This window comes from Varroa destructor, unplaced genomic scaffold (genome assembly GCF_002443255.2).
Source record: "Varroa destructor unplaced genomic scaffold, Vdes_3.0 BEIS01000001.1, whole genome shotgun sequence".
NCBI lineage: Eukaryota > Metazoa > Arthropoda > Arachnida > Mesostigmata > Varroidae > Varroa > Varroa destructor.
In genome coordinates, this window is record NW_019211454.1 from 3,041,196 (window position 1) to 3,058,135 (window position 16,940).

Sequence of the window (16,940 nt, forward strand, 5' to 3'; positions counted from 1 at the left end):
TATCGACCTCAATCATATCACCGAGCCGACCCTATAATACAGAACCACGCGTCGGAGGCCAAGAAAAGTAGAAATTTATAAACATATCCTAGTTTACAAATTTCCTTACACGCCTAGTTTAGAAATACTTAAAGCGCTATTTTTCATTTAAATAAAAAAAAAAAAACTTTTAGTAAAATAATTTGCCGTATCTTCACCAGACACAGGCGGAGATTTAAGGTGTTTGCGACTAGCAAACTACCAATTAAGAAGCTTTCAGTGACATCATATTGATTCTATCTAAAGCAGTGGAATTACGAGCGCGCCTTTGTTATTATGTGTACCATAACAATACTCTAAATCAACTATTAGGGTAAGTTGTATCAATCCAGCATCTTAAGGAGCACTTTTTTTCGACTAACCTACTATGAAGCCTGACTACCTCTATAAATATTTAATAGTCGTTATTCTACCACGGCGGTAAACCTACGGTAGTTACAGGAAACACAATTTTCGATGAGCTAATTTATATTCTAGTATACATCCATGCTCATTATAAAGTAAGGTGCTAAGGAATGATGGGTTTTTGCGATTCTAAAAGAAGATGTTTTTTATCCAGAGATAATCGATCGAAAATATGCGAATGCCGTGAAGTTCAAGTGTTTCGTAGATATACGCAACGTGTCGGAAGTGCTAGTCCATTTTAATACTGCTAAAATATAAGACTATGTAGTATGAATATGTAGTAGCCACTGGCTATGTCCATTCCGAAGTTCTATCTGGCACAAGCCTCACGTAGATGTTTCAACAGAGCGAGTAGTGAATTCCAACACAAGCTCTTAGAAGAATCGTTAGAGTCGTCGATGTCTATTTGTGCTTCAATTATATTTGTTGACCGTCTATTCTGACCAATATTAGAGAAATATTGGGACGCTCAGCGTGTTAGCAGGTATTTGCCTAACGCGAAGATACTACAGGGGAAGATTAATTGAGGCTATCTTCAAACCTGATGTACTATCTGCAGAGTAAGCAAATCGATCGTCTTTTTAATCTCTGCGTACAAACATATTGTAGAGACCATTTTGAATCGAAAGTTTCATCGTTTTAGTTTTAGGTTCATCGATTCGTTTCGGTAGTTCATTTATCTAAGAGAATTAGGATTGATTAATGGATCATCTGCAGTGTTGGCAGATCGAGCGTGAACGGTCAAAACTCAGGCGGTTTATATTCATCGGTATAGGGTCGATTCGATGCGATAGGAGATTACAGTGTTCTAGCAAAAGCAGCCAGATACTTTCAAGATAAGTTAGGCCTTCTTCAGAAAAGCAGGCAAATAAGCTATTCTGTTGTAGCGCTTACAAAACGTTTGTTCAATAAATCGCATAGAAATTGTCGAATTAACGTTAAAAATATAACTAACACGTCTTAGTCGCAGCCTCTGTGTTCGGCCTTATCGCTCACGATGATGTTTTTAAAACATTTCGTACTATTTGAGCGGCCCGGTACGAGCGATGAGGCAGTAGATGTTTTGTGGCCGGCATTTCGCAGTGCGGAATTTATAGGCGCCGGCTTTTTCCGAGGATATCTTGGGAACGCCGAGAACAGGTAATGTTTCCTATACGTTTTGCAGCTACTTGTTAAGACGCAAATGATTAATCAATTTTATGGGCCAGGAGCTTCCCGTTCTTACGAAAAAAATAATATACCTTAGTCAATTAGTTCTGAAGAAAAGCATGTTTTAATAGAAACGCTAGCTAATATGTTTAGAGGTTTCCATATCCATACCCAAGTATATTTCTATAGTAGTAGATATACACGAGGTACAATAAGTATTGCAAACCTTCCACAAACGAGGGGCTAGGTTATTTGTGAGAAGATACACTGATCTTCATCGAATGGCGTCCGAAACAGTTCATACGATCGGGCATACCGGAGTACCAGCAGTTTCTCAAATTTCGAAGTTCGATTTCGCCCTCCAATTTCTGAACTATAAAGCAATTTTCGTAGTAAGTATGAAAGTTAGATGGTTAAGCTAAATTACTTTGTATTGTATTCGCAAGTAATAGACTGTTCGATTCGACCACCGCCTAGTCTTGGGCTAAAAAATCGACAACAAACATGAGATTATATACACGATTTTAGCAACTTTGTGTAAAAGCAATTGTTTAATTATCGACTTAGGCAAGCTTCTTTATTTCTTCTAAGCCCTGCAAAAACTGAAGCTTATGATTCATCGTATCACGACTCGTAGAATACATCAAATGTGAGACACTCAACCGTAATTAGATCCACCGTGAGTTGGTTTTTGTTTGTAAATGATACATGCATTGACGCACAGCTAGGTTTCCCGGAGACATTTGCTCGAAATAGTCGACATTTCTTGGCCTTCAACTGTAGAGCAGAATGCCCTGTACAGTTGAGGAAGATGACTCCTGTTTGGGCGGGTACTCGAGATAACTGCAGGTAGGATGCTGCTATTATGACCTATTTGACCTTCAAATAGTTTCCCTTTACGGAAGTCTGTCTGCCCCATATATACACTAAATTTCAACCTGTGCCGATAACTTCTAAGTATTGCTGATCCTTATTGTACAGGTGATACGGCCTATTCGTTCCTTCGTATTTTATAAAATGCAAGACACCTAAGTAAACCATTGTTTAGTCATATGGGCCTCCTGATATGACCCAAAAATAAATACTTTTTGACGTTTATAGAGGGTATGTGCCATTTCTCCTAGTCAACTAATCTTAAAGTATTTTGGTTCCGACTGCAATACGCCTGCTGCCCTATCATGCAAAGCTCTACTTAAACGCTTCTGTAACAATGGGATCCAAAACAACTATTCGCGTGTTTTTTGGCGAAAATAAACAGCTGTACACAAAGTGTCGCCTTATTTCAACGTTGATCAATGAAAACCATATCCTAGTGATTCTGTGTGCTGATGTACTGCTAAAGGCCATGCGAAAGTGTTACAGGAAGGGTTTCGAAGCGTTTTGCTCTGTTTTTGCTAACAAAAACGCTAAAAGTACGGTGTATCAATTAGTGCTCAAATTGACAAACATATTTCACATTACTCGAGCTTTTCTATCCATCCTTTCTCTATTTAGTCTAACCAAATTTAACGAGAGAGTTATGTCTGGCATGTCTAGACGTGAATGGACACGCCAACGACTAATCACCAATTGGTTAGCGGCTAATTCAATCTAACTCTCCTTCGCTTGCATTTTAGAAAAAAAAGTCTTACATAGATATATATATATATATGAAACGATGTTTTTTTTTATCTACTTCTCATACCAATTTTCGTTTACGCAATATTTTTTCTCAGTGAATCCAATCGTCTTAAGAGGTGGACTCGTTTCATGGTGTTTATGTCAAACCTGTTTGTAGCGCGCTACGCGATCATGTTCGTTTTAAAGTATATATTTGCTCGGCATACTGTTGGCATAGCCGGCACAAATGTTGCTCGCTCATGTACTTACATTTTCGGGATTAATAAAATCAATGGCCATCTCATGATTATACATGAAGTTCTCCGCACTATGGATCAGGCTCCGCATAATGGTACGTACGTTTATCCTTTCTAGTAAAGCAAGCTTCGCAAACCGTACGACAATTTTTCTTAACGTCACACTATTTTCCTTACCGAATAGGATTGATACAGGACCAAAGTGACAGTTAAAATAAGGCACAGAGTTAGACATATTTCAACGAAGGCCTAACTGACTAATCATCTAGGCCAACTGATAGGGAATCGCATTTTTCTATGAGAAATAGATGTGATGACATAGTGATAAGCGGTATTAGTGTACGCTTGGGAGAATCTTGTAGATGACAAATACAGCCCTTGCAAAGAAAACACATTAAAGTGGGATCGTTAGGTTTAAAAGTTGGGGTCGAAATGTTGACGAAACAAAATACTCTCGGCTCAATTTTTCGACAGGCCTTTTAGGGAGAATGCTGAAAAGACTCCAATGCCACATTTTACGCCTGCGGCGGATCACTTATTAAAATCAACTGTGTCGACTAGGCTGGCTAAAATAATCAAAGTAATTCTTAACACAATTCAATCTCGAATTTTTCGAAACAGGAATAAGCATTGTTTGTGCTTGCTATATATATATATATATATATATATATATATATATATATATATATATATATATATATTGTTAACTGTAACAAAAAAATCCGTTGCAAATCAAAGTGTGGCATTGGGGAAAGTTTGATTAGCAGTAGCAGCTTTGACACGTTGCCTTCTCCCATGATGATTTTCGTGTTTTGTTTTGCTTTAAAAAGGACGGACTTTTTTCTAGTTTCAAAAATGGCGGGTGCTTATTACAACAAACAGCCCGCAAAAAACTATCCTATTTAGGTCCCGTACTTTATATATATGTATATATATATATTAAGCTTTCGAAAAAAATATCGTTCGTTATCTTAGCTAGGTGTCCTTAAAGTCACATATCTTAAATAATACGAGCCGCATCGGATCGGCGTCGGGAAGGCTGACTACAACCGAATGTCGATGATTTTCTTGCACGGCCTATTTATGGGCACCTTTGCGTTCGGAATGCAAAGGTACTATAGACAGTATATGTCGAGGTCTTAAGTGGAGTAAGTTATATTAGGAACCGTTTATAGTTGAACCTTGGCTGTTAATGTAAAGGATACTTAAAAATTTGTTGTGGGCACGGGTTGCATGCATGGTTCTATCCTACTTGAATCAATTATTCCATAACGGATGGATGTCGAATTTATTGAGGTGCCTGTGGTGTATAGTGGGTCATCGAAAAAGTATCTCTAGCCAGATCTCATTGAAGTCACATACCTCAGGTAATGTGAATCGGGTTAGGTAAGCGTATGCCCCATATGAAAGCTGGGATTTGACATTAATGGACGTGCTAATCTTCATTCAAACTTAAAATAGAGCGCTTTAAAAATGCGTGAAAATTTCGTAAAACCCATTATATTCTATGATTTTAGTACGATAGAGGGCGCTGCGACCCCTAGAAAAACTGTTGTTTACGGTCGTGATGCGTTATCGAGAGAAATGACTCGAAAATGGCTCTGCTGCTCTCGTTCTAGAGGGATCGATGTCAAAGATGTGGTCAACTATTTCGACACGTGTATCCATGACATCGCCAAGAAGTTAAGCCTCTGCCGGTAAAAAGCTTTAAGCCATTTGAAAAAGAGCTCGCTACTAAAATGAGCTCATTGTTTGAGTGCCACACAAATTCACCCAAAAAAAGATTTACTCTGTCGTATTTCCACCTACTCTACAGAAACGTAACGAAATCGAAATCACGCGCGGTAATCGTATACAAATCAAATACATAGAGCAAATATGTGCTCCTCAATCTGTAGCAAAGTTCAGGTTTATGCTAAAAAAAAAAAAAGAGTGATGCTACATGTTTAATGGGACTAAAAAGAAATTGATTCGGGCAATTAACATAATAACAACAAGTCATTGAGAAAACTGACCGGATCTAGTGAACATGTTTATCTATCTAAAACACGATTTTTGCAGAACTCCCTTAATGATGTTCATTTAGTTTCAATGGAGGAATGCAAGGACCATTATTTGAAATACTTTCTTTAGCAATATGGTTTTGTATTATAAAAAATGTTTGCTTCAATCCTCGTTCAACAAACGTCAGTACTTTTCGACAGCTCAATATATATATACATAATTTCTGTTATTGGCGCAAATCGTATACAAGGAATATGTCGCAAAAGAATAAAAAGTTCAGCTATTTTAATCTTACCTATAATCCAGCTAAAAATGTATCTTCATATCATATGTTTGTGACGCTGTGCCTTGTTTTGATCCTGCTGTCCAAAGGGCACTCCACAATCAACGCTCACTTCTAGCTATGAAAACTGCCCATCAACCAATAGAACATCTAGGAATCTACCAGCAAATCTAGTATATCTTAACTATGAGAATGGCCGATGTATATCGAACTGTAAAGCCATTCAGGAAAGCACCAATAGTTTATGTACAGTATAATTTAAAAGTGATCTTTTTTTCAGCTGATCGAATGCAACGCCTACGAAGAATATGTAAATATAGTCTGTTTGGCGTTTGGATTTACGTAATTTATCGCATTCTCCTTGATACGCTCGACTTCCACGTGGAGCGTCGTCTCCAGCTGTACGTTGAGAGCGAACTAATGATAGCGTTTTCTCAAATACCAAAGGTACTTTACCCCGTAATTTCTTTTGTGGCTCAATGCGACATAATTATCAATCGGATTCTTGTTAGCGGTGGAATGTCCTTCGTAATTGTCGTCTACGTATTCGTGAACCTGGTAAGTGGGACGCTAAGGACAGCATTTTTTTTCTAGGTTCATTAACAGGATTTAATGACCTTATTGAACAACACCTGTTCCCGTTGAAAGCAAACTCCTATATGGTTTTTTCAAAGCAATTTTTTATACGTTGAAACGGTTGCCAACAGTGCTTGATTTAGGTGTTTACCAACGTGAATCATAAACCGACATCACATGACCGACCGTTTTAACCTATACCTTTCTAGTTAATGAATGTGAAGTTCGAAAAGTGGGATACCGATATGGCGGAGTGCGTCGAACGCTCAAGATTGGATAAAGCTTTTCCGCTGGCGCTTCGGGTAGGCGAGCTCAGAACGCGACACGCAAAGCTCTGTGAAGTCGTTCAACGTCTCGATGGCATATTCTGCTCATTGGCTAGTAACTAATTGTTTTAAGCTTTACATTCGGTGGGCCAGTTAGGCATTGCTAGTAGTACTTAATGTAAAATTAATAAGGGATAGTGAAAATCATCACAATACGACGCTGCAATAGATGCGACCTCAGCTGGTTTTCATCCGCGTCTTCTAGTAGCAGATCAATATCAAAAATATAAAATTGCAAGCAAGGGTCAGCGCAATAACCTCGCTCCGTGTTTATGGTAAGGGCAAAATAAACACTTAAGGTCGTCCTCAATGATTTATGGGGCGAAAAATTGTTTTTGCACGATCAGTATAAGCCGTCTGCCCGGGCAGTTTAATCTGATACAAAAGAAATGTGAGAATGAATCGAGTTTTCAGCAGACAACTTCGTAGCTGTGATGTTTTCTAGTATTAACAAATGCTATGACTCGTATCAGTCATGGCGGATACAGCGCAGCGTACAACTGACGTAATGGGAACCTTTTTTTTCTGCAAATAGAAGCGTGTTACTTAATAAAGCGAAAGCAAGTTACGCATTGTAAGTGTCCCGCATTTCCGCTGCAATCGACTACCGGGCTACCACGAGTCTAAAACTGCTACTTTCTCCCCATATTTTTTTCCAGGCGTTTGTCTGGCACACATCGATCGTCGTTAGTGCATGCATGGAAGCCACAACCATGATTCAGGTAAAACCGAGCGTCTTAAATAACCGTGTCTCCCATCTAGATATATCAGTAGTAGTAGTTGATACGATTATTTTCTATGGATTTGTCCTGTAGAAGAGAAATTTCTGACGCAACCTTGTTATATAGACGACGTTCATCCTTATAGCCATTGTTCGCAGTCAACGGAGGGCTAGAACAGTCTCACGACTTTTCTTGTTTCACTTAGAAAACTCAGTGGTTTTATTCTCGGAGATCTGCTTTTTTAAGCAAAGTTTGAAAACTTACAATTTAGACAACTTTTATCGCTTTTTATAAACGGTGAACAGTCGGCTAGCGTCAACCGTTTCCTCAAACTGCTTCTTTCGTAAACTCTCTCTATGAATGAGATGAAGTTAGCCATTGCTTAATAACAACGACAAACGAAATATATATATATATATGTATTGAATGGGCCTGATAAAACTTTCCTACTCTGTAAGATGTTATATACTAAGTAAACATGTAAGTTTATTTGGCTCTTATTTGTCATATCATCTGTATGTCGCTGTTTCTGCTTTTAACAAGACTCTATCTCAAGTTTGAGGTCTATTTTGAATAGATGTACCTCTTCCAAGTAGGCCATTTGCAATACTCTATCAACTAAAACCATATTTTGAAATTAAAAAAAAACATGGCGACGCAAGATGATAAATTGAATCTAATCACAATGCAAAACCAAAAAAAAAAAAAAATAAAGAACTAATTATAACCAAATTAGCAAAAAAGAAATCGATTTTAGTCTTTTTCTGATCACTAAAGCGTTTTGGCCATTCCCAATGAATATCGCTCGTACCTACTTTTTAGTTAACTCGTGGCCAATTTTTTCGACTCTTTTAACCGTCTCGATTTGTTATCACACAGACTTATTTCGGTTTTTAACCTTGAACCTGATTTTCGCTTTTATAAAGTGTCGCTCTCGAGATGAAACTCGACAATCTGGACAAAACGATAACTAGAAAAGGCACAAGGAAAATACGGCACTTGACCAGCAGCAGGCGACAGAGTAAAAAGAAACGACCACCTTCTGTACGTAACGTAAAACAAAGCGCATTTATACACGACGAACAAAACGACCCAATTAGACATGAGGAACTTTGCTAAATATAGTATTCAAATAATCCTAATCGAATTTTTCATTGTTTGCCGTTACGGTAGCGTGGCAACGACGGCATCGCGTCTCAGATGTTTGAATCAATCAGCCACACCCACACACACACAGACACTCAGACACAGAGACACTCAGATACACACACACACACACACAGTGAGCACACACACAGACACACATTTACACACACACACACACACACGAGCACACCCACACACACACGCACACCCACGAGCACACACACACACACGCACAGACACACATGCACACACACACAACTCAATATTATACCTTAACATTTCTATGACCAAAAAAGAACTTTCAGTATTTGAAAAAAAGAAATCTTTGACATTGGCTAGTATAGTAATATAATAAGCTCTAATATATGACTATGTTTCTTTGGTCCGCTAATGGTTTTTCAGATGACTAAGCGTCGATTTGAACTATTTCGTTTCCTTGGAAGTATGGTTAATACGTGTTACGTGTGTTTCTCCCTCTTTTTGATAACCGGTTCCGCAGCACTCCTCTGTGAAGCGCATAGTAGTAGTCGCCATGTTGTCAATGCCATTCATATCGCTGACCAAGGATATACGAGCAGGGCTCTCGTGCATGAGGTTTGTGTACCGATGCGTCGTCATGCAAAGAGTCTACGCTACAACGCGTAAACAGTAGAACAGAAAAAACAAGAGACTGCTTGCGCTTTGTGTGTGTGTCATTTAAATACAAGTGTTTTAGATTTAATGGAAAGATGTGAACATCCATTGCAGTGTGTGTATATATGCCTAATTAATCAATTAAACCTAACCTGACGTTGGCTACCAAATCCAGTATGATGCTCCGGTTACCTATACGATTCGATACTTCTCGACAAGTACTATACACAGTGTATGAGCTGTATAAAACCCTAGATACTTCAAAGCGACAGAGCATCATTGTGGAATAGGATTTTTGTCGACATTTTTACTGCGTTTATGCAAAACAACCTGACCCGCGTTTACACTGAGAACTATCTTGAGGTTCACAATACTAGATTCAAATCTTTTTAATTAGGTAGTAATTTTTTTGCTATCTATCGCAAAAGCGTATTTGCTGTGAGAAGTGTTACGCAAGTCTTCAAATGTTGCTATTACTGCACTCGGTTTCAGAACACCAAACTTCGTGGCGCATTATATAGCGCCATAGTGTTACAACAATGCTTATTGAAATGCTAACCACATGTTTTTCTCTCGTATCACCCATCATTGATTGCCCAAACAGCAATTAATTGAAAATTACAAAAACGGAACAAAAATATCGTCGAGCATTGTAGAAATATTAACGATTTTTAAATTTACGGAATTTTCGAAGTGATTCTTGCAGCTCTGATAGGGTTCTGTGGCAAACATAATAAGACGATAGGTCAGGTCCGATTGAGTATATGTACCTGTATTGTATCTAGTAGATGCAATCGTGTTCCCGCTGAATGGGAATAATCGAGATTACGAAAATCATAGGGCAGATAGGCTCAATTACTGTCGGCGACTAATTTCGACAAATCCTATTGATTTGAAATTATAACAAACGATTGAGTAATTCAAACTAGACTAGACAATACCTAGTTATGCAGCCTACTAATTAATGGAATTAGAAGGCAAAATCTCATCGTTTAAACCTGGCCTTCCCTATCTTTTCCAAGAAATTCGAGGAGGGACCATGTGCTGTTCTTAGGTTTAGGAATAGCAGATTACTTGATTAAATCGGTCTGGACTTCAGAAAGTGTTTAATAAAATTGGCCTTTTGTATAAAGTAAAAGTTCGCTATCCAGCGAAAAATTGGCCTGAGTTGATTAATCTGTGAGATTTGTAGCGTGTATTATTATGTTAATAGTGGTGAGCTTTGCTAATGTGACAAAATAAATGCAGTCGCTATATCTTATTGTTAATCGTAACGTCCTTTCAGGTCCGATTTATCCTAAGCCAGATGTCGCAGCGCGTGGAAATGACGGCCTGGCGTTTCTACAAGTTAGATCGAAGCGCGATCCTACAGACGTTTGGTGCCTGCGTTACTTATGTGAGCCTCGTTATACAGAGCGCGGAAGATATACTTGATTAGTAGTAAAGCACAGAACGAGGCAAACTTTGTGAGACGATAGCCTCAGAGCCGCAAAGCGTGCGCAGTAATCAATCTTATCATGGTAGCGATTCAATCGTCTGCCCGATCCGATAGTAACAAGACAGCCAACACTGGCAGTAATGGTAGAGACTCGTCTCAGCGTCTGACGGTTTACGATCCGGCATTTCGAGTCAGACCATTTCTTAGAGCCGTGTCAAACATTAAACTATCTTTCCTTGCTAAAGGGTGACGAGTGGTTTTTTTGTTAGGCCAGTGGCAAAGAAATTTTGCCAGCTTATTCGTCATTGCGATCATTCGCAATGACAAATAAGCTCTGTTGATACGAAATAAATACAGATATATATACATCTGCAGGTATAAACATGAGAATAAAATACTCCGTGTACAAATGAGGTACATGTCTATTATTTGAAGTAGCACCACGTTACGTATGATCAGTAATACACCGATTAATTCTTCATTTTATCCATGGCTTTATATTAGTTCCATTAATCCACATCCTAGGCTTTAGGGTAAAACGCCATGTGCGTTCTGATTAGGCTCAGTAGCTTTTTGCTATTGTTCTGAGAGTTGATTGAAAAAAAAACGAGACCCAATATAGAATATACATACTCTAAGAGTGCCGAGAAAATACAAAATAAAAATAATTATGGCCAACTAGAGTAAAATATGGCGCTTTAAAAGGAAATTATGCATTTCCAATAAACGCTTCTAGTAATATGTTTAGTAGTATAGCTATTAAAATATTACCCTACTAAACGTTACATTACGAATAAACACGTACTTTACTGGTCAGGTAGCAGCTAAGACGTAAAATTTTTTAAAAAAATATGTTCGTGCAGGCGACCTGCTTTATTCCTTCTCATGGGCGATTGGTCGCATTAGCTACTTTCGGGAAACTCTAAAAGTGCGCCACTCTAGATGATATTTTAGTTGGGAGTGCAAAATTTAGTTTACATTTTGTTACGGCATTAATAAATAGAAGCTAAAATAAACAGATCTAGAAAAATATTGATCGGCTATGTCTATTTCAAACATTTTTTCAAGCGTCTTTTGAGAAATCGTGTTGTGTTTGAGCGGTTCGTCCGTCCTACAAGTCGTAAGGGAGTTGCCACAAAGGCCATTACGACCTCCACAAAATATAGATTACCTCCTTGAGGTGTCCCGAGTCGCTTTAGCTTCACCACGACCTTCAAGATTTAGAATATAGAGATTTGCATAACCTATCACGTAAGCTAGCTTAGCTAATTTCCTTACGACTTCTTCGATGACTGATCCTTGCGCTGAAACTGGGCTTATTCATTTCTCCTTGCGGTTATGGATCCTTTGTATGCCCTATAAAACTGGACTCTTAGCCATAAATATGTACTTTGGGAGTGTTGCCTAGTAGATCTTCGCTAACTATGAAGTTCTTGACGGGTGACTAGGGGCATTTGTTGGCTACGAGGGATTAAAGATGGTTTAAAAAGATTTTTTATTCTTATTAGTGGCATAATTCACCGACAGAAACTGCTTTCATGTCATGAAGGCAATATGTTCACCTACAATCACTTGGTCCACAATAAATTTTTGAGAGAAGTCTTCATTAGTTTCATTAGTTTAGAAGTTTCATTAGTTTTAGCAGTGATTGAAAGTTTTTCATAATCAGAACTTTTAGGATGGAGAGCTCACCGATTGTATAGAAGTATAGCAAGATAATATTAGGTTGTCGGAAAATTATTGACCGCCTTTTTATTTAGACGGCTTTGAGCTTACGTATCTTAAGTTATATGAGCCACGTCTAGTCGGCATTAGTGTTATTTGAAAGCTTTCGGAAGAGATTTACCAGTAAGAGATGTGCCTAGAATTGCTGGACACGTGCTTAAATTAGGTCTATGGTAGAGGGCCTTGAAAATGAATAAAATTTCTGTAAGGAATCGCTAAAATTATTTTACAATTACTATGAAAAAAGAAGATGCTGCCTCTACCTATAAAAAAAATTGACCTGTGTATGGCCAATATGTGTTATCTGAAGAAAAACCTGCCCAAAAAACGGGCAGTTTGATAGATATCTGTGGCTTTTGTTCTAGAAATTTTACCTAAAGAAAAGATACTTCTCATAGTAGATTAATTGGATCATTGATTGGAATTGTCAGAAGGTTGAGCAAGGTCGACATATGAGTAAAAGAACTTATACAGTAGCGAACAGCTTAAAATAGCTTGAAGAAAGCACGCTATAAAAAGAAGCTCAATGTTTAGGTGCCGTATACATTGACGCGAAAAAGATTTACTAAATCGTGCTTTTACCTGCGAGACTCTACAGGAAACTGAATATTAAATGGTTGATTATAACATGCGATTAAAGATAAATCACATACACCGGTCATGTGCAAATAAGAAACAGAAGAATAGGAAAAGAAGCGTTCCATGGTCCGTCAGACTATGGAGTACTTTTTGGCCCAAACTGATGTCAAGAATGGCCATGTTGTATGTGTCTGGAAAGTCATCGTACGCTATGAGTTGTTGCTACATGGAGAAAATTGACTGGAATAAATGAAGAGAAAAGGCGTCGTCTTTGACCATGACAATACCATACCAAAAGCATTTTTAGTTACCTAGCATAAGTTGAAATAACGTTAACGGTAAATTTTTTCCCATCCGCCGTATAGCCCGGACCCTGCACCATCAGACCGCCATCACCTGTTTTGGTCTCTGTAGAACTTTCTTAACAATGTTCATTTAGTTTTAGTGGAAAGATGCAGAGATCACTAGTCGCAATTTGTCGCCCACATCCCATAAGAGTTTTGCAGCAGACGAGGTTATCAGAGAAAAAAGGCAGAAAACCATCGATCGAAATAGCATGTCTTACTTCCTTATACTATAACTATATATTAAGTAAACAATATTAAAAACACTTGCTTCAATTTTTCTAATACTTTTTTGGCAAAATGAAATTGTTCATGAAACCGCCTGGCCCAACAGTAAACGCAAACGCAGTAGTTTGATACCCGTGTACGCTTCGACATGGATTCATCTGATAATAAAGAAATTCGTGTCGGCAATCAAGCCGTGCGTTTCAGCAGATCTCCATCTGCGCCATTGGAAGATGCATGCTACTTATATTAAAAAAGTTATTTTCTCTAGTACAATCATCCAGATGGACCTAAAACGGGCATCCGCGAAATATAAGATCCATCCTGGAAAACGTCAAGCATTAACACTGACTGAATGTATCGGCGTTCAAATTAGAAAATATTGGTGCCGTTTTGTGGATGTTACCGATTTGAGTAAGTTTTCATTTAACTGCACATGTAATTCACACGGGTCTCGTAAACCTGATTTGTACAAGCCATGTTTACCAGGTAACGTAAAGTCTACTTGCCTTACGCTAAAAGACTCATTTAGAAAAGAAGAAAAACTAGCTTTAGATACTGATATACCGCATTCACCCAGAACGAAATAATGTATTTTTGATTCAGTTATATTAATAAAATTAATCTCTAGTAATCTTGTTACTGCTATAAGGAAATTAGAATTATATTTTTTTGTTTAAAACCCAAAGTTATTTAAATTCAGCAAGACTATTGACACAGATGACTGATGTACAATATAATTATCAATGTTATATGGACAGAACTTGGTTTGAATACATACACATAGGTAATTACTAGAAACGCTTCGCGACAATTAAAAAGCCCCTGAATTCAGTCGAAACATAACATTATCCAGCATATATTTCAATTGTTAAAACCAAAATGTCAATTTGCTAATGTGCGTCGCTTGAGGACTATGAAAATATCACGTCTAGCGTATTGGCCTTTTGGGTTTGTTGCTTTATGAAAACATCAACAAACAAGAAGGAGTGAAATAGGAAAAACCGAACAAAAATGCTACCAACGCTACGGCATCAGACAGAAGGCCTCAGGCGTCAGCTTAGCGCTACTCGCGTCGTGCCTCGCAACGGCGGACGAAGTCCAGTCTTTGACAATATAATGTCTATGACCGATTTTTTAGCTCGCTGAATTTATGATTCGTTTGGACTGCCGCACAAAACAAGGTATTTCAAAAACTGTAGTGCGATTGGGACGTAAAAATAAAGTTCATGAGACGAACGAGAGCGCTTGTCCCAAACGCGGAGTCCCGAGTCAGTTCAGCCCAGCGCCGTTTCTTGGATAAGTCCCGATTTAAACAAAAAAAAAATTCGAGCAATTAGATCAATCAAAATATGCACACTATTGCAAATTAGCAAAATGGGTAAAAAAAATAACTTACGGTGAGTGACAAGACTACATTGCCGTAAACTTGAAGACCAGCCGGTGATCTAAACCCAGTACTATAGAGTCCCTAATGAGCATGGTGCCACCTAGTGGTCGTCCACTTTGTAAAAGATGTCTGGAGTGTATTAAGCCAAACTTACCTCTTCTCTTCGCACTCTTCCCTCTCGTATATCGATCTTTGTTGCTGACTTATAAAAATTTGGCTCTTTAATAGGAACGTTTGTCTTAAAAGTAATTTGAAGGACGAAAAGAGCAAATACCTTTGGCTGTTACGCTAGCTGAGATCTATCACATAATTGATCTATATATTAGGTTATCTCTTTCACTATTAATCCATTATTAAATTTTCAATTATAAATGCTTGTATATGGTGCAAGTATAAATTAATTATTTCTGCCCACATGTAACATGCAGTGAAGGAAAGCTAAACATAAAAACGTGTCTTATTTATGGATTTATTTAAATCAAACTTTCTAGGAATAATCCGTATATACAAGTAATCACAGAAGAAGATAGGAAAGCATTAGGAATCTGATCTCTTATTTTCTGCGCTTGCTTGGCGTTTTATTTGAGAGAAGATAACCACTGCTCTCTCGATGTCTTCATTTGCATTTTAATATGTAGTTAGATGGCGTGACACTCTCCACTAACGTTCTTGTTTGTGTTGTTAATATTCTATAATATGGTAATATTATATTAATATATAATGTAACAACAGAGAAATGGAATTGTTAAAAAGAGAGATTCTGCGAAGCATCAGGTACGCTAGAATAGCCACTGGCGGTTCTCGCTAGAACCTTTTCGCTGTCGTGTCACTCGTTTCACGTTTAATGTCTATATCTATTAGAAATTATTATCATATAGGAATAATAAATCTATATAGGAGAATAAATGGCTCTCGCTCCCTTTCTCGCTATGTGTATATAAATCTCGGCTCAAACCTGTACGCCATATATATGCATATATAGGGCGCGATGTTTGAGAATTTCTCAGTTGCTTCTAAGGCCGCGTCTGAACAAAAAAGACTTTCTGAACTATTTTTTATGAGTTTTCAAGCTTTTCAAATACAAACGCTAGTGAGGTTCCTCTAGTTTGCCTTGTGGACTTTTTTCAGACCTTTCAGGAGCCGCATAACGGTGCTAATGTAGGCTAACCGTCAGGTTCGGGCTACATCGTTATATAAAATATATAGGCGTAAACATAATATATGTAGAGAGTACATATATATATATATAATGTAATATTGCTTACCTGATGTTGAATTGAGCCGTCTTCGAAAGAACTTCAGCCTTTTTTATCTAATGATAAAGAAATTCAAGTCGTTTATATGCGGAAGATTTACTGGCATTGATTAGTTTTTCTCTAGATGTAGACGATTCGTGAATTTCGTAGTTTCTGCAGTGTGAAAACATATTGAAATGGATGTACAATAAAAAAAACTCCGTGAATCTACCCGCCCAATTTGGCTAATAGTTTTTAGCGAATATCTGACATTCTCAATAGTGTTCGAGCAGCAAAGCTAGTATTAAGGATGTCTACTTCTTGAGGTAGTTAGATCAAAGTAAAAGTGGAACATCTACGATTTCTTGGTCTAAATAACTAAGTGGAGATCTCTGCTAGACTAGCAGATACTCCTATGTTTTGCTTAGTATAACAGCAAAGAAGATGAAATTTCAATGAAACCAAGCGCGAGGACGAAAGGGTATCCTTTTTGGCCTACTTAATGTGGCCATTTTTACACGACCTAGTGAGAAACACAGTTTTGACTATTTATTAATAGTATTTCGTTGAAACATCTTCAACTTACCAAGTTTGCTGCCTTTTAGAGTAATCATTTGCGAATCAGTCAGACACATTGGCGTAATGTATATCGATTTAGAAAAAAAAAAAACTACTAACACATTTTTGGAGGTTGCGGTTTTTTAGGGTATACGCTGCGTAATTTCATTTATCATATATAAGCGTCGTACTTTTCTCAGTTTTCAATAATGAAGTATTTGATCATCATTGACAATTCAACTCGCATGATACTCAGATTGCCAATAATCGTCTTTGTTTGAACCGTGACATTTCTAATAATGTCGCT

General features: G+C 37.7%; 1 protein-coding gene across 3 annotated transcripts; it reads left to right on the forward strand.

Moving 5' to 3' along the window:
- The first annotated feature begins 1,276 nt into the window (after positions 1-1,276).
- Positions 1,277-10,990, forward strand: LOC111254617 (uncharacterized). 3 transcript variants are annotated; one of them, XM_086976686.1, is made up of 7 exons: positions 1,277-1,584; positions 3,309-3,544; positions 6,017-6,294; positions 6,522-6,689; positions 7,298-7,360; positions 8,909-9,191; positions 10,425-10,563. In XM_086976686.1, exons 1-6 carry the CDS (start codon positions 1,442-1,444, stop codon positions 9,149-9,151), a joined length of 1,131 nt encoding a protein of 376 aa, XP_086832812.1. In that variant the 5' UTR covers positions 1,277-1,441; the 3' UTR covers positions 9,152-9,191; positions 10,425-10,563. The 3 variants fall into 3 exon arrangements, with proteins under 3 accessions (XP_086832812.1, XP_086832811.1, XP_086832809.1); XM_086976685.1 differs by having other exon boundaries at positions 1,303-1,584; positions 6,522-6,614; positions 8,909-9,100; positions 10,425-10,990; XM_086976683.1 differs by having other exon boundaries at positions 1,306-1,584; positions 8,909-9,100; positions 10,425-10,990.
- The last annotated feature ends 5,950 nt before the right edge of the window (positions 10,991-16,940 follow it).

Excerpts from the sequence above, each read along its gene's own strand:
- LOC111254617 (XM_086976683.1), top strand. The coding sequence starts at position 1,442 with ATGATGTTTTTAAAACATTTCGTACTATTTGAGCGGCCCGGTACGAGC. Across the intron at positions 1,585-3,308 it reads CTTGGGAACGCCGAGAACAG|TGAATCCAATCGTCTTAAGA; the intron begins GTAATGTTTCCT and ends ATTTTTTCTCAG. Across the intron at positions 7,361-8,908 it reads AAGCCACAACCATGATTCAG|ATGACTAAGCGTCGATTTGA; the intron begins GTAAAACCGAGC and ends ATGGTTTTTCAG.